General features: G+C 28.7%; 1 protein-coding gene and 1 long non-coding RNA gene across 2 annotated transcripts in view; one reads left to right on the top strand and one right to left on the bottom strand.

Annotated features, from left to right (window-relative positions):
- Window positions 1–1210: 1210 nt before the first annotated feature.
- Window positions 1211–22866, top strand: part of LOC125826120 (tyramine N-feruloyltransferase 4/11-like) — a 40570-nt gene continuing 18914 nt past the window's right edge. Inside the window, exons 1-2 of the mRNA XM_049505423.1 lie at window positions 1211–1273; window positions 5291–5899. Of these exons, the coding sequence (XP_049361380.1) occupies window positions 1212–1273; window positions 5291–5899 (671 nt within the window). The 5' untranslated portion in view covers window position 1211. The remainder of the gene's footprint in view (window positions 1274–5290; window positions 5900–22866) is intronic.
- The window catches only part of LOC125826134 (uncharacterized), a 31702-nt gene continuing 18441 nt past the window's right edge, over window positions 9606–22866 (bottom strand). The window contains exons 2-3 of the long non-coding RNA XR_007442927.1: window positions 21586–21852; window positions 9606–9688 (exon numbers count right to left, since the gene is read on the bottom strand). This is a non-coding gene — a long non-coding RNA (uncharacterized LOC125826134). The remainder of the gene's footprint in view (window positions 9689–21585; window positions 21853–22866) is intronic.

Below are 22866 nucleotides of genomic sequence, written 5' to 3'. Positions count from 1 at the left end.
ATTTCAAATGGTTCAAAAATGCCCTCCATCCACCTTATGGTTTAAAAATGCCCTTAACGTTTTTTAAGATTTAAAATTACCCTTTTTTAACAGCCTGCTGACATGGCAAATATGACATGGATTTTCTTTACACATTTCAAAATATATGACCCACTTAATCTAACAATCAATTTCAAAAAATCTGACCCGATAGATTGATCGTTTTTGGGTCTTTTGTTTCCATTAGCTCTAGTTCTCTTCTTTCTTCTCCTTCAATTCATCTGTTCTCCATTCTCTAGAAAATTAAAATTAAAGAGTGATAAAAAAAATCAAAGATTTTTTTTTTCAAACAGACTTAAAAAGAAAAATATGACAATCGAATTAAAATAGAACAAGTATAATATTAAATTTCATTTTCTTTCTTTAATATTTGATATAGTATTTATTATTTATATAAAAACACATATCATACTGAAGTATATATAATTGAACTTACATCTATTATATGTAAGTTGAATCGAACAAATAATTATATTGTAAAATATTAAAATTAAACTTAAATTAAATTATTTTAATGTGAATATAATTTTAAAAAATTAAAAATCAAAATCATCGAAATAAAATTTTCAATTACTTATGATGCGACCTCAGTATATACCACGTGGAAGAAGAAAAGTCAATTTTTCTTTAAGAAGTTACTCCGTAAGTGGCAACTGGCAACTTTGACAAAGTCCTCTCGTTAGATGAGAACTTTTACATTCATTTTTTTTTTTTTTTTAAAAAAGAAATATCATAATATGTTTTTAACGTAAGTAAAACTGTAAAAGTGATGAAAGAACATAAAATATAAGTATCTATTTTATGGTAAAATTATAAAAAGAAAACAGCTTAATTATTGCCATTTTAAATGATTTAGTTTAGATATTTTTTTTTCTGGTTTTTTTTTACAGTATAAAATGATTACATTTGAAAGATGAGTCACCTTTAATTTACGGCTCCCACCAAATTTTAATAGGAAAAAGAAAAGAAATTTCATCAGATGCAACTTGCTTGACCCTTTTATCTAACATGTACGTTTCAGTAGACGTCCACCAACCAAATAAACAATTATAAAAAATTTAAAGGGACAAAATTCTCCACTATAAATATGTTGTTATCCTTATCTTTTCATCATACAATAAATATCCCATTACTAAAATACTTCATCCCACTCCTTTCGCCTTAAAACAACTATGGCTCCTGCTCTTCAACAACCAACTCCATCTGAAACAATAACCATCGATGCATCATCGGAATCCAACAATGTTACCATCACTGGAAAGATATACACACGAGTTCGTCTTGCTACAAAATCTGATCTGTCTCATATATACCAATTGTTTTACCAAATCCATGAATATCATAACTATACTCATTTATACAAAGCTACTGAGTCCTCCTTAGCTAACTTGCTCTTTAAAGAAAACCCTCTTCCACTTTTCTACGGTCCATCCGTACTTCTACTCGAAGTCTCTCCAACCCCTTTTAACGAACCCACAAACGAAGGGTTCAAGCCTGTCCTTACAACTTTCGACCTTAAATTTCCTGTCGTAGAAGGACAAGTTGAGGAGTTTAGGTCCAAATATGATGATAAAAGTGATGCTTACATTGCAGGATATGCTTTCTTTTACGCTAATTATTCATGCTTTTATGACAAGCCAGGATTCTATTTTGAGAGTCTTTACTTCAGAGAGAGTTATAGAAAGTTGGGAATGGGGAGTTTGTTGTTTGGAACAGTTGCATCTATTGCTGCCAACAATGGGTTCGTATCAGTAGAGGGAATAGTAGCAGTTTGGAACAAGAAATCATATGATTTTTACATAAATATGGGAGTTGAAATATTTGATGAGTTTAGGTATGGAAAATTGCACGGTGAAAATCTTCAAAAGTATGCCGATAAGAAGGAGAAAAATGAAGAAGGAAGTTGTTAGTGTGTTTTTCTTTTATATGTTGAAAGACGTTCAATTCATACATTTCTATTTGTAATCTTGTAAAAGCAGAATGCTCATTACATTTGTATTAATTCTAAATTGGTTATCATATATAACATAATCTCTGTGATTCATGATTTAATTTTATTTGGCACAAATATTATTTGGGAAATCACAGAGTTTTCTCCCTTGCCATATTAGATATGCATCTTTCCTCCATTCTTAGGCTTCGTTAGTTGTACTTATTTTTACGAGCTAATAACGGAAACCTCCAAACTTAGAAAAATAGCTATAGTATAATTTCTATTAAAACCTATTGAAAAGTCCAAGGTTCGTTACGTAATGAATAATAATGTTCATACTCATCTATCAAGTGTAGCCTTATCCAATTTAATTTGTTGATGTCATTTGCACCAATGTTTTTATTTTGGAGTGATATACTCCATTTAATTATCTAATAATTTTGGAGTGATATTTCAGTAAATTATCTAATAATTATTAGGACATGTCGCCAATGATAGGCTTAGAATTCTCTCACCAAAAATATAAAGGTAATAACTACCTCTAAATTTTATCGTCTATTATAAATTTTGTAACGAAAGTGAGTGTTGTGATTGGGAGAAAAAAAAAACAGATTGGACTATATCAAGACGGTATTATTATTTTCTTTTCAATTTAATAATGATGTTTAAATTTGAAGAGTCAAATAATTTATTCTTTAATCATATTTCATTTATTTTCTATCTGTTAAATTATTAATTATTGAGATGTAGAAAGTAGTACTTAATTTATTTTATAAACTCCGTGATTTACTTATTTGCTCAATTAATTGGAGATGCAGCTAGCATTGTGGTATATTATATATTATTCTGCAGGGTAGATAGATATCAAATTACCATATTTGAAATAAAAGCTTTTAATACAAGAAATACGGTATTATGATTTTGGTATATGCATTTTATTAATTTTGTAATTAATTAATAAGAAAATTATTTGTATTTTCTTTTGAACATTTTTATATGTTTAACCATTTAAGTTAGTAGTATGATATAGGGAAATCTGGTAGCAAATGAAAGGTCCAATTGTGAATTTGATATTATGAGTAGATAGCTAAGACGTTAAGGAATCCGTACGACTTTACGGAATTGAATTCGGGCTAGTAGAACTCCCGAAAATGGTCTTAGCGGGTATTTTATGAGAGTTGTGGGATGAAGGTGTGTTGTGAAAAGGGGGTTTTGAAACTCTTAAAATTGCTCATTGTTTCCGTGCAAGCCGCTAAGGTGGGAATTTCCCGCCAACGCGGAGCCGCTGTGGCGGGACTTGGGCCACCATAACAGGACAGACGCGACTTAAGTCGGAAATAAACCCCAAAAACATTTTATTTTGCACTTTTCAACTTTGAGAGCACAGGAACGACCCCAAGTGTTTTCTTGAGCATTTTCCACCATTCTTGAGGCTAAAGGTAAGGTTTTCACTCCCCGAATCCGTATTTCGATCCGTAGAACGTAGTTTCTTGGGTAATTATTGTTGGGGGAAGGTTTTGATCTGAGAATTATGGTGGAAAAAGCCCTAATTTGGGATTGGAATCATGGGTTTGGTCTTGGGTTATTGAGTTTGTTATAATCCGGATAATTAGACCTTTGATTGTTGATCCTTGTGTATATTAATTGTTGTAGACCTAGAACAAGTGTAAAAGAATCTGGAAAGGGAAGATTCAAGTGACTTAGGGGATTCAATCTTGGATTCGAGGTAGGTGATGGTTGTGATTTCATGTTGTGTGATGTATGTTTGTTCTTGCTTCATTATAATACATGTATGTATGCGAATGTTGCATTACTGATCACACTAATTATAAATGAGGATAGATGAATGATGAATGTCATGAATCATGACTTGATTGTATGATTTGAGAATATACTAATTGTGATTATGATTGTGGCTTGTTGAATGGATCAGGTGTTGCGTTCCGACACACTAACTTGGATCGGTTGTCATGTTCTGGCATAAATATGGAATCGATTGTCACGTTCCGACATAAACATTGGATCAGGTACCACGTATCGATACACTAACAGTTTGAGTGTGGGTTCCATGAGAGGACCATTGACTTGTGATTGATATTTTTGTATCTATCTACTATTGATAATGTGTAATTGAACATGTTTCCTGCTAAGATGACTGATATTGTATATGTTCGGTATATGCATGTTTATGATGTTGTAATTACTTGCTTATGTTGCACTTATTGGGGAAGTCGCGTGATCTTATCAGTACACTGTGGTTCTGTACTGATACTGCACTTGCTTGTTCTTTGTTGAGTACAGAGCATCTTCAGGCGGCTATTGATAGACCTCAGCTAGGTGACTATTGATCGTGACCGGATTCAAGGGTGAGCCAGTTTTTTCAGGCTATCATGGATCTTTCTTGTTTAAGTCCACTCTTTTCGGACTCAGACTAGTTGTTTAAGGTGTTGTTTAGTTTTGGGGTTGTACCCCTTGTTCTTAAACTTGTTGTTAGTAGTGTTTTGGTACAATGACTTTCAGGTTCTAGGGGTATTTCCGCATTAGTTGTTAGATGTTAGCTGAACTTTCGGAGTTTATGGGGACTCCGTATTAATTATATAGTCATTCAAACCTGCTTCCGTATCTTTAAATGTGTAGTATTTTGGGTCAAGGCTGCTTAGTTGGGTTGTAGTAATGGTTCTTCCACCGGAGAGTTAGTGTGAGTGTCAATCACGACGATCTGGGTCGGTGTGAATGAATATTATCCTTATTGAGCTTTCATGCATCTTGGTAAGCATTATAGAGCTAGACAATGTTGACGACTTCATTTGATTTTCACACCTCATATATTTTCTATTGGCCATATTGCTGAAATTGTCGACATTTGATTTTGGAAGGTTCATCGGTTCTTCGTAGATGTTAACATTTGAATGATAAGTAGTTGGTGAAAGTCTTAGTTCATACAAAGTCAATATTTTTTATGTTAAGAATTGTCAGTTTGTTCCTACAATTGTAACATTTTGGACTTTTTTGCTATATTTGTTTTGCATGGTCCCTAGCTATAACATCTCTTGCACCCACTCCCACTTGCACCAACTCCACCAACCTCACTAACGAAATAATGTTTTTTTTTAACAAAGGACCAAATTCTCCACTATAAATAACCATTATATATGATCCCAAACACCATATTATCCCATTACTAAACCTTTCAACATTTCTTTTATCTAAAACCTCATTCCTCTCAAACTTAACTAAACAACATCCCATGGCTCCTGTTCCTCAACTTCCTACACCATCTGAAACAATAACTACCGATGCATCATCGGAAAACAACAACGTTACCATCACTGGAAAGATATACACAAGAGTCCGTCTGGCTACGAAATCTGATCTGTCTCATATATACCAATTGTTTTACCAAATCCATGAATACCATAACTACACTCATTTATACAAAGCTACCGAGTCCTCCTTAGCTAACTTGCTCTTTAAAGAAAATCCTCTTCCACTTTTTTACGGTCCATCCGTACTTCTACTTGAAGTCTCTCCAACCCCTTTTAACGAACCCAAAAATACCACAAATGAAGGGTTCAAGCCTGTCCTTAAAACGTTCGACCTTAAATTCCCTGTGGTGGAAGGACAAGTTGAGGAATTCAGATCCAAATATGATGATGGGAACGATAAGAGTGATGTTTACATCGCGGGATATGCTTTCTTTTACGCTAATTATTCGTGCTTTTATGACAAGCCTGGATTTTATTTTGAGAGTCTTTACTTCAGGGAGAGTTATAGAAAGTTGGGAATGGGGAGTTTGTTGTTTGGAACAGTTGCATCTATTGCTGCCAACAATGGATTCGTATCGGTAGAGGGAATAGTAGCAGTTTGGAATAAAAAGTCATATGATTTTTACATAAATATGGGAGTTGAAATTTTTGATGAATTCAGGTATGGAAAGTTGCATGGTGAAAATCTTCAAAAGTATGCTGATAACAAGGACAAAAACGGCGAAGGGAGCTGTTAGTAGAGAATGGCTTTTTGTGTGCTTAATTGTGCAATTTATTAATATCTATTTGTAATAATATTGTAAAACCAGAATGCTCATTATATTTGTAATTTGAAAATAAATAAATTGGTAATTGTGATATTATATTAAATCCCTGGGTTCAATGTTTTTAAACTTTATCATAAAGAATTATATCTTTCTATAAAACAAAAATGGCAAAGATGGTCTCTTATACTATTAAATGTTGAAAATCATTTTTTAAGTGATGAAGTCGATCTTATAACTAAACATGTTTGGATGGAAATGGTAAAACGACTAATAAGCAATTGTTGTATTTGATAAAAAATGTTGATAAATAGTCATATTCGTGGAATAACTAAAACACCTTAATTCAATAGTTTTGCAAAAACTTAAATTATCTTTGTTAAAAAGGAAAAAAAGAAAAGAAAAAAAAGAACGAATATAGAGTGAAGAGAATTAAGTTAAAGAAATTTTGTTTTGAAAAAGATATTTTGAAAATTAGAAAAATATTAAGGATAAAATAGTAAAATATTTGATAATGAAGGAGAGTCACTGCTTCCAAATCACTTTCTTTTACGGTCCAGGTACGTGGCAAGTGGCATACGTTATTAATTAACGATCTTGAATAGCAAATTGGTATATATCTTATTTTCATCTTTCAAGTTTTTCTAATTCACAAATTTTTAAATAGTAAAATAATCCTAGAATTTTTTTCAGAAATTTTACCAAAGAATATTTACATATTATCCTAATTCTAATTTTTACTTGTGATTCTTAGATGACGTTTTAAGAAAAATACTAAAAATTAATGAAATCACATTAATATGAAAAAAAAATCAATATGATAAGACGGTTTTACAAAGTCTAATTTTTATTACACAAAATAATATAACTAAAAATTTGTACAATTATAAATTGTAAAAAATAATTAACTAATTGAATCGTATTATAGATACTTCTACTAGGATTGTCGTTGTCTTAAAATATTCAACAAATTTGCGTGATCGACTTAATTTCCATTTACAGAAACACGTGTTTCCTGGATAATTATTGTATCCAACGTTTATTGTCATGACTAATCATATTTGTGCTAAACAAATTGACCAGAGGAATAATATCCAATGATGCATTAAATTAAAGTTTTCATTTTGGGCCTTATTGGAAGGATGAAATCAAATATAAGTTGCATCACATCTTGAGTGGTTACAAGTAAGGAAAAATTACCTAAACACAACATTTATTTTACTATATTTTTTAAAATCCTTATCATAAAAAAATTACAAAAATCTTTATTTTAAGTGACGTATCAGTTTGTTTTACGTGGTGTATCAAAACGTTGCTTTACGTGATGTATTAATTGGATACATTACTTTACGCGATATATCAGGACATACGTGATGTATCATGACGTTGAGTGATGTATTCGAAATCAAGACGCGATGTATCAGGGATGTTTTCAAAACCAGAACACAGTGTATCGTGATGTTTTTGAATGTATCTGGATTCCACCAAATTTAAGGAATTTTTGTAATTTGAAAAGGAGTAGAGAAAAGATGTAATTAGCTGTTAACACTATGAAATTTGTGTAAAATCTACAAAAGTTATTAACGATCTTGAGTAGAGAGTTATAAGATATTAGGAATATATTTTCTCCCGTGGTGCATCACTATTATTATCATTTTTCAAATTCACCTCCTTAATTTTAAATAGTAAAAAATAAAATCTAGAGAGTTTTTTTTTTAAAAAAATATCTAAAAAATATTTTTTTTAAAAATATACCGAACACTATTGAACCCACATCAATATTATAGAAAAATCGATATGATGAGACGATCTCACAAAGTCTAATTTTTATCATACAAAATAAAATAACCAAAAATTATATAATTTTTTGAAAAATTACAGATTAAACTGTACTATAGACACCCCAACTAGGATTGTCATTGTCTTAAAACATTCAACAAATTTGCGTGATGGACTTAATTTCCATTTAGCGAAACACATGTTTCATGAATTATTTGCGTGATCAACTTAATTTCCATTTACGGAATCATGGAAAATTCACGATAAAGATCATTTAAAAGGAAAATATTTTTTCTCTAAAGCATGTTCCACAATGTTAACGACTTGATTATTTGACTTTAATCTCAAGTCACATGTAATTCATAGAATTTTTATCCATATTGCTTAAATTGTCAACATTTTTTTTTGGATGAATCATCGGTTCCTTCGTAGATGTTAACATTTGTAGTTTGTACGATAAGAAGTTGATGAAAGTCAACATTTTTATGTTAAGAAATTGTCAGTTTGTTCCTACAGTGTTTATATAACATGTTTATGATATTTTGCATGGTCCTATAAACCCACTTGGTTCTTTTCTTTTTTAATTATTAAAGAGTAATTTCTCCGTCTAAATTTTTGTGCGTAGTTTAATTGGATAATGGACACGAAATTTAAGAAATAAGGGATGATTTTGCAATGTTTCGAATCTATTTCCTCAAGAAGGGTACCCTTCTATGGTTTTTTTTGCCAAATAAATGAAACTCAACATAACTAAAATAATGATAACATTATTTACTTTTACAATGCGTCATTTTCTTTTGGGGCTAACTAAAAATAATATAATATCATGTAAAAATTATGAGAAGAATAGTTGATACTATCAACTACATAAAAATTGGTGGCCAAATTTTGATGGATAACTCAAACCAATTGCATCAATGACTTAACTCTTTAGAACGCACTTTTGAATTGATGATTACCAGAATTTTTTATCGTTGGATAAATCATCTCCACCTCCTCTCCATTATGTTTTCTCCAAAATTTTGTCAAGTGCACATCTAAATGACAGTAAATTTTGTCTTTGAAATACTATGTGTTGAGAAATGAAAACAAAAAAAAGAAGTTAAGATTATCAATGTGAACCAAAACCTAAAAATAAAGAACAAGAAATAAAAAATAATTTTTAGAGATTATCAAAATTACAAATATAAAATATCAAAATTATCACAAGGTTAAAAGGAGAAAGTGTGGCTACATATGTATTTTGAAGGGGAAAATGAAAGAAGTGTGTTTTGAAGAATATTCTTTTATCTTCTACTTTTTTTTCGTGAAATAAAAGAAAATATTGTTTTACCTACAAATGTTTTGAAGGTTATTATTTGTCACGCCAAATAAAAATCTTGTTAGATTCATATTCTATAATTTTAAATGTGTTGTATTCCATCAAAAAGGTGGAACACGAGGGGACCGAACCTTACCTCCAAAATACATCACGTCAATCTCTCCTATAAAAGGCTAAAAACAGAAAATTAAACTCTCCATGTCTAGCTGGAAAATATACAAATTAATGGTATAAAAAATTGTAGGAAATATTTTGTTTTTACTAAATTTGAAAAGTAGTTTATTTAAAATTGGTTATGATACATTTTAATATAGTAATATAATTTTGACCTTTAAAATTTGAATAATTAAAATGCATGTCTTTTATCTAGACGTGTACTTATGGAATGGAGCTAGAGAAAATATAATAGAGGGGATCGGAGCAAATTCCAAATTTTAAAAAGGGTCAAATTCTTCATCACTATAAATAACCATTAAACACAATATCCCATTATTACTAAACCTTTCAACATTTCTTTTATCTTAAACCTCAATATTCCTCTCAAACTTAACTAAACAATATCCCATGGCTCCTGCTCCTCAACTTCCTACTCTATCTGAAACAATAATCACCGATGCATCATCGGAAAACAATAACGTTACCATCACTCGAAAGATATATACAAGAGTTCGTCTCGCTACAAAGTCTGATCTGTCTCATATATACCAATTGTTTTACCAAATACATGTATACCATAACTATACTCATTTATACAAAGCTACTGAGTCCTCCTTAGCTAACTTGCTCTTTAAGGAAAATCCTCTTCCACTTTTCTACGGGCCATCCATACTTATACTTGAAGTCTCTCCAACCCCTTTTAAAGAAGCCAAAAATACAACAAACGGAGGGTTCAAGCCTGTCCTTACAACGTTCGACCTTAAATTCCCTGTTGTGGAAGGACAAGTTGAGGAGTTCCGATCAAAATATGATGATAAGAGTGATGTTTACATCGCGGGATATGTTTTCTTTTACGCGAATTATTCATGCTTCAATGACAAGCCAGGATTATATTTGGAGAGTCTTTACTTAAGAGAAAGTTATAGAAAGTTGGGAATGGGGAAATTGTTGTTTGGAACAGTTTCATCCATTGCTGCCAACAATGGGTTCGTTTCGTTAGAGGAAATAGTAGCAGTTTGGAATAAGAAGGCATATGATCTTTACGTAAATATGGGGCTCGAAATATTTGATGAGTTTAGGTATGGGAAGTTGCATGGTGAAAATCTTCAAAAGTATGCTCATAAAAATGGAGGCAACTGATAGTTAATTAATTCCCCTACATATTGAAGGTGCAATTTATTATATTGTATTTGTAATTTTTTTTAAAGCAGAAGGCTCATCATATCAGTGTGTATTACATTTGTATTTGAAAATTTTAAATTGATTACTATCATAATAACATCATCTCTCTGATTTTTTTTTTTTTAAAAATTTGGATGCCTCCATGAATTATAATTCAATTTTTGAAACTGCAAGAAAATTTTTAAAAAATACTACAAAACTTATTCGTAATTTTATTCCTATATAATCTATATTAAGTGAGAAGAAAATTCTTAGGTATCCGTAAGATTATTTTGATCTACAATTTTTAATTAAATGATCAACAAGAGCGAAGATTAAAACTCATTTAATTTAAAGACAAAATTTGAAAATCACCAAATATAAAAACGATCCATGCAGAAACTTGCATTGACGCCTCTCTTACTTTGTCTTATATTGAATATATAACTGGTGGCAAGAATTTCATGCTTCACACGGTCCGATAATTATTTAGGAAGTTATTTTTTAAAGTAATTTTGATTAAATAATTTTAATTTTTTAATTCAAAATAAGTTATATATTTTTGTATATATGATAGTAAATCATCTCATTAAATGTGAAATGAATACTTACAAGGTTAATCTAAAATAAGTTATATATATGTATATACTAGATGGGGGAGGCCCGTGGCAAGCACGGGCCCAATAGTCAAACTATTATGCTTGTAAAAATATTAATACTAATGAATCAAGGGTGATACCTTTTGCAGAAGATGGATAATATCATATATTATATACTATTAGAAATATTTAGAATATGTACAACAGACATCAGTATGATGCCAACTTGAACGATCTGCAAATACTAACTAATGTAATACAACCAAAATAATGACCCTTACTTAGAAGAGTGATATAGCAGATGTTTCAGTTTTGATATATAAGATTAGCATGTCATTGTTTATCATATGTAGAGGATACAAATTGTGCAACAAGCTAAGAAATGTCTATTTTATAGTTTATACTTGGATCCATATGTGACTATTTAACACGTGTTTGCTCTTTAGTTCCTTATTTCTCTTCATCTTCTTTTGGGTAGCCCCATTTTGTATTCACAAATTTTTTTGGTGCTTCTCTCTCTTCTTCACTCTTTGCATGTATCATCTCTCTTCTTGTGTGCTTAAAGATTTTGGGGCGTGACACTTTCAAATGAAGTTGAGACGGTCCGCAACCCTATTGTCATTTCCTCTTAAACTATATATCTTGAATTTCACTTATTTAAAGGAAAAGTTGAACAAGAAATTTTTAAAGCAAAACCTATCCTACATGCATAATGACATAAAATGTGAAAACTTGTTCATAAAATATTATGTGTGTCAAAAATACAGATAATAACTCATTAAAAAAATGAATATTACTTAAATCATTTCCAAACATCATTAGTCTCCTATTGTATGATCATCCTCTCAATTCCACAATTGTAATTATGAATATGATAAAGTATGGTGTTTTGGTATCGTCTGCCAGTCTGCTAATAAATCAGAAGTTGCAATTCAAACAACACAAAAATAACAGAAGAAATTTAGATGATACTAAAAGCATAACTTCCACTACAAGAAAACATACTTATTGCTACGAAATTTAAGCTATGAATTTGAAAATCATAGCTATTACTTAGTAATAGCCATAACAATTCAAATTTCGTGGCTATCTAAAAAAATCATCAAATTTCTTAGCCACAAATATTAAGTTGACAAAGCTAAATCCTTATATTTGCTATAATTACTAACAATCGTGGCAATAATTATCAAAATAGCTACAATTTTACTGCTACAATCAAATTTAATAGCTATTATAACCTTTTTCCTATGCAATAAAAGTAATTGTAGCAATAGTAACATGTTAGCCATATTAAGTTATTTGAAACAAAATATTGTAGCTAAATAAATAATTTTGCTTCAAGTTATAAAAAGACGTGACAATAGTTAAATGAAATAGTCTTACACTTTTTGCTATAGTAAAATTTCGTAACTAATTATTATTTTTGCCTCAAATTTAAATCTACCATAGTAATAATAACCTTTTAGCCACAATAACTTATTTGAAGAAATATTTGTAGCTAAATAACTAATTTAGCTTCAAGTTATAAAATATTGTGGCAATAATTAAATGAAATAATCATAATTTTCGTCTATAACAAAATTTTATATCTAATTATTAACTTTTATCACGAGTTTGAAGTTATCGTAATAATAATAACCTTTTAGCCACAATAAATTATTTTAAAAAAATTATAGCTAAATACTTTTTTTTCTAGTTATAAAAGTTGTTGCATATGAAAAATATTATCATATATTTTTTGTTGTAGTAAAATTTTATAGTTAATTATTAAAAACCTTCAGGATCATGTTGAAACTTGTTGAAGCACTAGTAATAATTTAACCATAAGAAGTAATTTAAAATAAAATTTTATAACTAAATGAATATTATGTTTTGAGTATCAAAATAGTGTTGCCATAATTAACTTAATAGTTATAATTATTTCTCAAAACAAACTGATACAACAATGTGAGCACAATTGAAGTGATACATTTTATCTGAAAATTGAAGTGATACATAGTTATACTTATGTTGTGTTGAGAATTCATGTTATACGACTCGGATCTCTTCTATCGAACAATACATTTATCGAGCTAGCTTAATTAGAGATTTAATCTTTCAATTAATTTAATTTTACAAGATCTTAATTTTTAATTTATAAATATAATTTAAATAAATTGAAGTTATGAAAAATTTAGAAATTATGTCTAATTAATTTGATGTAATTGTACTTTTTTTATATAAAAAATATGTATAATCAATTTACACTTTATTAAATAGTGTCATATTTTATTCAAATATGCAACATGAATTATTTTGGAATCTAGATAGATAAATCAATTGTCAATTGTTAATTGAATATAATTAATACACAAAAAGTGATATTGACATTCAATTCTTTTTTAATTTTCTATTATTAGGAAAAAATAAACTATTTTTGAATTTATTATTTTAATCTTAACATCTTAATCCATATAATATTGTGTGTTTTAATCAAAACTATAAAATTACAATTCAAAATTCACATCTCTATTTAAATTCAAATTGAAATAATCAAATGTTGTGGAGGTATAATTCCATTATTAGTTGAACAATTTAACTTGAATTTGACTTCACATGTATAAAAAAATATAATTGAGTTTCTTTTCTTCTTTTGATAATTCTATTTTAAAATAATTTTCAAATTTGAATTGTATGGCAATTAACAATTGCCATCACAACATTGTTTTGCTTTCTCAATTCTATTAAATAGATTAAACATATTTTTTGATATTAACAATTTTATTTTATTTTAAAATATTATATTTTTAACTTGACATTCTAATGAGTATATCATTTAAAATTTTTATACAATATATAATAATAATAAAATACTAACTATAGTACTATAATATTAGATTTTAAGAAAGTAGAGTATAAGCAAACCTTTCTACAATATATGAGATCTGGAGATACTAGAGTGTACATTTACCCTTCTCTCAGATATAGAGAAAATTATTTTGAATCCATATAATTTTTTTATATTTTTAAAGCAAACTAAAAACAGTAATTGAAATTAAGAATGATCATAAATTTGATTAAACACTATTTTCTCTGTTCCATATTAGTTGTTTATTTTTCCCTAGACACGATCTTAAAAAATCATAATAAGAAGGATAAAAATAATAATAAATAAATAAATAACAAGGATAATTTTAATACTTTACCCAATAATTTTTTTTATCTGAAACTTTACAAACTTGCTTACACTTTTAAAAAGAATAAAATGTAAGGGAAATTGAGAAAATGTAATTAATTATATTTTGATTTCATAAATTGACAATTAATTTCGGACAACTATTTTTATTAATGTGTACAACTAATATGAGTTGATGGTCTCTCTAAAACAGTCTCTTTACCTTCACGAGATAGTGATAAAGTCTTGGTACACGCTATTTTTCTTAGAATTTACTTATGAGATTTCACTAGAGATATTATTATTGTTGTTATTGGACAACTAATATGAGACATATGAAGTATAAGTTAATAGTTTATTTTGAAAATGAGAGTAGATAACAAAGTTAAATAATTAATAAAGGACCAAGGAATATATATTTTAGAATAATATTTATTTCATATAAATAATTGATTTTTTCCATTGACTAAAAGCAAAGTATAAATTTGTTATTATTATTATTATTATTATTATTATTTATTGTTATTTTCATGAAATAATTTTCTTTGTTATATATATATATATATAAAAAATAATTTTTGTATTTGTTAATTTTGTAATTGTAATAGAATTTGTAAAATAAAAAAAGCAAAAATTATACATATACAATAAGAAATAATAACTAAGTAAAGAAAAAATCTACCCCCAAAATCTCTCCCAGCCGTCCCTTCCCCTTCCCCATTTAGATCCAAAAATCTCCCCCCAAAAAAATTAAAATTGCAAAAGATCAAAATTTTTGATTTATTTTATACTTTAAAATGGAAATATATATATATATATATAGTATAAATATATACCCCACCCCACTCCCCCCCCCCCCCCCAAATTTCAAAATTCAATTAACAAATACCTAGACATCCTTTCCCTTTTCCCATATATTTCTTGTTCGCCCCCTCCCCTCTCCCTCCCCTCACCCTTATCTCAGTTTTTTTGTTCAATTTTTTTTTTAAAGTTTTGCTAATTTCTCTTTTGTAGGTTTTTACATAGCATTCTCCAAGCAGATGCGATAAGTTTTTACTATACGAGTTGTTTTATTTACTCAATTGTATGCTCTAAATTTTCTATTATGTATAGGTTTAAGAAAAGATTGAACCACAAACAATTTATCATACACAATTATATTTTGTATTTTTGCAAGAGATTGTTGTCATGATTTGAATTGATAGGTATCGTATTAAATTTGTATATTTTAATTAATATAAGGTAATTTTTTGACTAGGTATGAATTTTATAATTGATACTAAAATTTGAGATCTATATCTACAAGTTTTAAGAAGTTTAAAAGTTACAAATTTGTTTACTTCTTGGTTTTCTTTGTATTAGTTTTTGGTTTTTATTTGCTAAACATTTTTGTAAAAAGATTATCCAAGACATTTTTTTTCCTCTTTGTAATTTCAAATCATTATTTTCTTGGTGCTAAATTACTTTGCCATTATTGATAGGCATATTTATGGAACAAGAGCATATAAATGATAAATTGGGATCGATGTTGAACAAACTAAGATGCATATAATTTGAAGATTGTGGAAGGAGAGATAGGGGAAGACTATATGCTTCCTTGGATTCAAACACGATGGTGTCTTACAAGAATTGTATATTGTGACTATTCTCAAAATTATAGAATGAAATTATATGTACTTGAGAATTATTTTGGAATCTCAAAAATGTATTTGTGGTTACATTATGTAACATTTTTTACCAACATCCTTTCATTCATAGTATTTAAATTGTTGAAATTTATTTTTTAGCTAAATTATAAAAATTCTTGTGATTAATAATGCTTATGATAGTATTCTTCAATTTGTAACAATGAATATTTATAGTTATGGCTAAATCTATATGTAATTATATAAAAAAAATAGGGCAATACATTTTCATTTTTCATAGCAAATTAAAATTATTAGCTATAATTGTATGTCATGACAAAAAAATTAAATTCTTAGCTTTGTGAAAAATATTTGTAGCAAATACTTTAATTTTATAGCTATAGATTTTCTAATTTGTAGCTAAATACAAGTACTCTTGCCACAAGAATAAAATATAAAATAGCCATAAATTTTAAAGTTTCAAAGCAAATAAATTAAGTCATTTGCCACAATAGAATGTATTGTGTCTACAATATAAAAATTGCTATAGATCTAATTTGTTGTGGCAAAAGAGTAAAATTATTTGCTACAAGTATATATTTCGTAGCAAGAATTTTTTACTATCATAGCTATAACATAATATTTTTTGTAGCTATAAGTATTAGTCCTTAGCCACAGACCATGTAAAATCTATAGCAAACTTTTAGCCACCCTACATCTTGCTACGGATGCTACGAAAAAATATTTTATGGCTAAATTGTTTAGCTATGGAAAATTTCATATTTAGCTACAATGTGTTTTGTAGCGTTAAGTGCATTCTTTGTAGTGTTCTATCTAAGAATAACTACTAAATACTAATACAACATCATCCAAAATAGAACACTATGGTTCCCTACAAATCTTAAAAGCTTGAAAAGGGTGTGAAATTGTACTTGAAGGCTTGAAAATTAGAGAATCTGAAATCAATCATTTTTCAAAGCAGGTCTGTTTCTAGAAGTTGACTGTTTTTCTCGGTCACTTGCCTCACTCAGCAACACAATTGTTTAAGCGAATGAGGATCCAAAAGTTCTAATTGACAAGTGTATGAAACGTTTTTGAATTAGAGAGGAGTCAAATAGTACTTCCAGGAGGACAAACAACTCATTCACGTTTCAAAATTCCTATTGACATTGATGAGAATTTCACTTGCAATATTAGTAAACAGAGTTCATTAGCGACTCTAATTCAAGATTCAAAGTTAATTGTTTGGGATGATCCTTCATCTTTTCCCTGTTGACAAGTATATTGTTATTTAGTTTGTAAGCAAACCACGTGCACTCCTGAACACGGCCACAAAAATTGTACTATGTGCTGAGATATTTTAGTCATTGAATAAAAGTTTTAATATTCCAGCCAAGTAGTATGTATGTAAAATTTCCTACCATTTATAAAAACTACAAAAATCTCCTCTTGGATACATCCCTCCCATTATGAACCATGTTCATATATAGTTATGTATCCCACAATACAGAAATGGATCCAACACAACAACATAGTAGAAACAAATGTATCCAACAATAGAGGAATGTATCTCACACAACAGAATCAGTAGAGATCAATGTATCAGACAATAGAGGAATGTATGACACAACAACGGAGTAGAGACCAATGTATTCGATAGTAGAGGAATATATCCGACGCAACTGAATCTTAAGTAATGTATCATTTACAATGTATCGAACAATTGAGTAATGTATCTGAGAGCAAGGAAAATTTCAAAATTATTGTAATTAAGAAGACTTCCGGAATAGGATGTAATTAGCACGGTATGAGATTTCTCTATTTTATACAAATTTTAAAGAACATTTTACCCATCGATTTTCTTTTCTCTTATTATTTTACTCCTATATTATATATAACAGAGATCTTCGCTACCGTGAACCAATTAAAAAATTGTGTTAAGTCCCCACGCGTCTATAAACTTGGTCCAATCTGATTGGCTATTCAATATCTTTCACTTTTGTATAAATACCTATACTATAGTTCTTTCTCATCAAACCACGTCTACTATTTAGGCAAATTTTATTTTCTTGATTTGCCTACCACTGATTTCTTCCATTGCTTTCTAAATTTTTATTTAAATCTTTGTATGGTTATACATTTTTTCTTTTTAATGGTTTTCAAATTTTGTCATCTGATAGTGAAGAATTTATCGTTCAAATTTCTTTATTATTGAAATTTTGTTGTCTGTAATCACCATTTGTTTTTTAGGGTTGTTTTGAATTTAAAACAAAAGGGTAAAATCTAAATGGGTCTACAATACAATTCCTAGAAATCCAACTTGAAAAATTATGTTAAAAATGGAAAATAAAAACTGAAATAAATTTAATTGAGAGTTATCCTCCGTCTGTTCCATTTTATGTGACACTTTTTATTTTTCGAGAATCAAATAGTTTAAGTTTGACCGAAAATTTGCGCATGGTATCTTCAATTTTTTAAAAATGGAATTTATATATTTGTAAACTACGTAAATATCAAAGTATTATAAGTCACAATAATTAATAATTCAAAATATTTTAAAGATCTATAAAAAAATGTAATATTAAAGATTAACTAAAGAGAGAGTAAAAGGGGAGAATGGAAAGTAGAAAAAAAGGAAAAAAAAACGAATATATAGAGAGAAACTGAGGAAAAAACTCAGAAAAGTAATTCTTCATGTGGGTTGTTGTATATGTAGAAAGACACTTGTACAATTAATGAGGCACAATTAATTTTATAGTACAATTTGAAATGCTTTGTGTACAACTTGGTAGTGTCGTGTTCGTCCTTTAAAGTGTCAACTCTAATAAGGAGTAAAATGAGTAATAATAATAATTCTAATAAGGAGTAATGAGTAATAATAATAATTGCAATATTAGTCCTTGTAAGTAATGAGTAATAATAATAATTGCAATGTTAGTCCTTGTAATTGTCATTTATAAAAGTTAATGTACAATTCTTTTTGCACGTTGTACAACTAATTTAATGCAGTCAAAAGCTAATGTACAAAATTCTATGCATGTTGTACAACTAATTTAATGCAGTGTTAGTCCTCTAAGTCTCATTTCTAAATAAGAGTAAAATAATATTTGTGTGGTAGTAAATTATTTTATCTACAATAAGCAATATTTATGTAACTAAATTATCTCATTAAGTATAAAATAAATACCTACAAATATTATTAACATTAGAGATATGAAATGGTGTTGATTAAAATGATTTTAACTTTTAATATAAAATGTAAGATATATATGAGAAAGAAAATTAACCAATAAGCAATATCATTGATTAAGTAAGATGCATAAAAGAAAAACAAACGAAAATTAACTAATACGCAATAATTAATTAAGTAACTAATCAGTAATTCCTAAAATGTCCCCACTAAAATTAACTAATGAGCAGTATCATTAATTAATAATTAAGAAGCTCAAAAGAAAAAAAAGAAAAATTGAAAAATTAAGATGCTGAAAAGAAAAAACAAAAGAAACTTAACTATTTATTTCAAAAATACCCCTTACTACTCCAAACAAAAAAATTATTTGCACCCTATGCTCTCTCATTGTTGTGTGAGCACTTTATAATTAGTAGTGCTCTCAATCCGTGGCCATTTCCATAGTTTTGTTTACGGGTGGACATAAATATTAAAAAGTTAAAAGAAATTGGAAAATCGAAGTAACTAATTTGGTGCTTCGATTTTGGCATTTGGGTTTCGTTCATTTTTATTTTTTTTTAAAGTTGGTTTGATTCTTAAATTTGATGGTTGATTTAAGGATTGAGATTTTTTGGTGTATTAAAGAACCAAAATTTTATTTAAAATATTATTAAAAAATAGTAAGAATTCTATATTTGGACACTTAACTTTTTGTCGAAAATCTTATATAATGTAGCAAAGATGTACACTGTATTTAATAACTATAATAACATTTTAAGAAAATTATATTTTATAATTATGTTTTATTTTTCTAGGCATCTCTCCCAATTTCATCCGCCCTCTCTTTTATCTCGCTTTTTTACTAGGTTCTCTCATCCCTCTAGCCATCTCTCTCCCTATCTCACCCACCACCCCCACTCACCTCTCTCTATATATATATATTGTATTCTGTATTTCACAATGCGATACTACTACAATTACATAATTCATTCAACTGTATGTATGTTGACTGGTACTAGCAAACAACGAGTGCTTATTCGATTTTTTTAAATAAAATCCCAGCCAACTAAAGGAATGAATACACACACACCAAAAAAAAAAAGATATATGTATCAATGGTGTCACTCTAATGGTTATATCTACTATCTTATATCAATCTATATTTTGTTAATGTGATTAATACAAGCGATATAAGAAAGAATGAATACAAGTGACACCTCTGTAACAACATGTACAATAGAGTATAACTTGTATTTTTATATATATCGCGAATGAGCACAAGAATGAATGAATAATACAAATAGACAATATTTATGTATAAATTATAATTTGTATTTCTGTATTGTGAATGAATACAATAGATAAAAGAGCGAATAAATACAAGTGATACGACTATATCAACCTGAATGTATTTGTATCAACATATATTTCTATATTGCGAATAAATCCAAGTGATATGACATGGAGCTTTTGATTTGTATAATTCGCTACAAATATCCAATTTTATACAAATTGTTCAATTTTGTATAAATTCATTTATACATTGTAATTTGTATAATAAGATCTGTATTTGTATAAATATAGGTGATAGGACGAAAATATATGTATTTGTATTTGTATATACACCTTTTTCTCGCTTTATACAAACACAAACACATTTTATACCGAAATGTATAAAATGGCTAATTGTATACCGAATCAAATGGCAAAAAAAGGGGAATGTTTGCTGTGAATTACAATTAAAATAAACTATGACTATAACATTTAATTTGAATTAATAGTTTGTTATTTCATACAATTTTCCCTAAATGTTTCTACCATATTTTCTAGTTCTCTCTATAATTTGAAATAATTACATATTGTCTCACAAATATTTCATGTCAAAATTTTCAACTCAAATACATGTATTTTTGCTATTTGATGCATGACTTAAATAGGGAAAAAGATGAACGAGATAGAAGGGATAAACGACCGAGATAGTCTATATATACATGTATCTGAATATTAGATAGAAAGAGAGGGGAGTGAGAGAGGAAAATGGCAAGCGAGATAAGAGAGATCAGGCGAGCGAGATAGCTAGATACAAGCGAATTTATTTTGTGTATATAATTAATTAATGAAGGATATGATTATCGATTTATCATACGCAAAATATCAAAATCAAATTTAAAACTATTAAACCATACTAAATCTTTTTAATATGAATATAATATCTTAAAAATTGGAAATCAAAATTATTGAACTATTTTTTTTTTAATTATGTATGATGCCACGTCAGTATACTCCACACGTGGAAAAAGAAAAAGAAGAGTTCTTTTACATTATAAATGACTACATTTGAAAAATGGGTCAACTTTAGTTTACGGCTCCCACCAAATTTTGTATTTGTAGGAAATAGAAAAGAAATTTCATGAGATGCTTGACTCTTTTATCTAAGTTATTATACTAACACGCACGTTTGAGTTGAATTCCACCAACCAAATAAAGTATTACAAAAAAGAGACCAAATTCTCCACTATAAATAACCATTGGTATTATCTTTCCATACAGTATCCCATTTCTACTTTCAACAACATCTCTTTTGCCTTAAAACAACTATGGCTCCTGCTCTTCAACAACCAACTCCATCTGAAACAATAACCATCGATGCATCATCGGAATCCAACAATGTTACCATCACTGGAAAGATATACACACGAGTTCGTCTTGCTACAAAATCTGATCTGTCTCATATATACCAATTGTTTTACCAAATCCATGAATATCATAACTATACTCATTTATACAAAGCTACTGAGTCCTCCTTAGCTAACTTGCTCTTTAAAGAAAACCCTCTTCCACTTTTCTACGGTCCATCCGTACTTCTACTCGAAGTCTCTCCAACCCCTTTTAACGAACCCACAAACGAAGGGTTCAAGCCTGTCCTTACAACTTTCGACCTTAAATTTCCTGTCGTAGAAGGACAAGTTGAGGAGTTTAGGTCCAAATATGATGATAAAAGTGATGCTTACATTGCAGGATATGCTTTCTTTTACGCTAATTATTCATGCTTTTATGACAAGCCAGGATTCTATTTTGAGAGTCTTTACTTCAGAGAGAGTTATAGAAAGTTGGGAATGGGGAGTTTGTTGTTTGGAACAGTTGCATCTATTGCTGCCAACAATGGGTTCGTATCAGTAGAGGGAATAGTAGCAGTTTGGAACAAGAAATCATATGATTTTTACATAAATATGGGAGTTGAAATATTTGATGAGTTTAGGTATGGAAAATTGCACGGTGAAAATCTTCAAAAGTATGCCGATAAGAAGGAGAAAAATGAAGAAGGAAGTTGTTAGTGTGTTTTTCTTTTATATGTTGAAAGACGTTCAATTCATACATTTCTATTTGTAATCTTGTAAAAGCAGAATGCTCATTACATTTGTATTAATTCTAAATTGGTTATCATATATAACATAATCTCTGTGATTCATGATTTAATTTTATTTGGCACAAATATTATTTGGGAAATCACAGAGTTTTCTCCCTTGCCATATTAGATATGCATCTTTCCTCCATTCTTAGGCTTCGTTAGTTGTACTTATTTTTACGAGCTAATAACGGAAACCTCCAAACTTAGAAAAATAGCTATAGTATAATTTCTATTAAAACCTATTGAAAAGTTCAAGGTTCGTTACGTAATGAATAATAATGTTCATACTCATCTATCAAGTGTAGCCTTATCCAATTTAATTTGTTGATGTCATTTGCACCAATGTTTTTATTTTGGAGTGATATACTCCATTTAATTATCTAATAATTTTGGAGTGATATTTCAGTAAATTATCTAATAATTATTAGGACATGTCGCCAATGATAGGCTTAGAATTCTCTCACCAAAAATATAAAGGTAATAACTACCTC

The sequence above is a fragment of the Solanum verrucosum genome, unplaced genomic scaffold, assembly GCF_900185275.1.
Source record: "Solanum verrucosum unplaced genomic scaffold, falcon-dt-bn FXZP01000060.1, whole genome shotgun sequence".
Taxonomy (NCBI): domain Eukaryota; kingdom Viridiplantae; phylum Streptophyta; class Magnoliopsida; order Solanales; family Solanaceae; genus Solanum; species Solanum verrucosum.
Note: the sequence above shows the minus strand (reverse complement) of the source record. Positions and strands in the feature narration are given on the sequence as shown.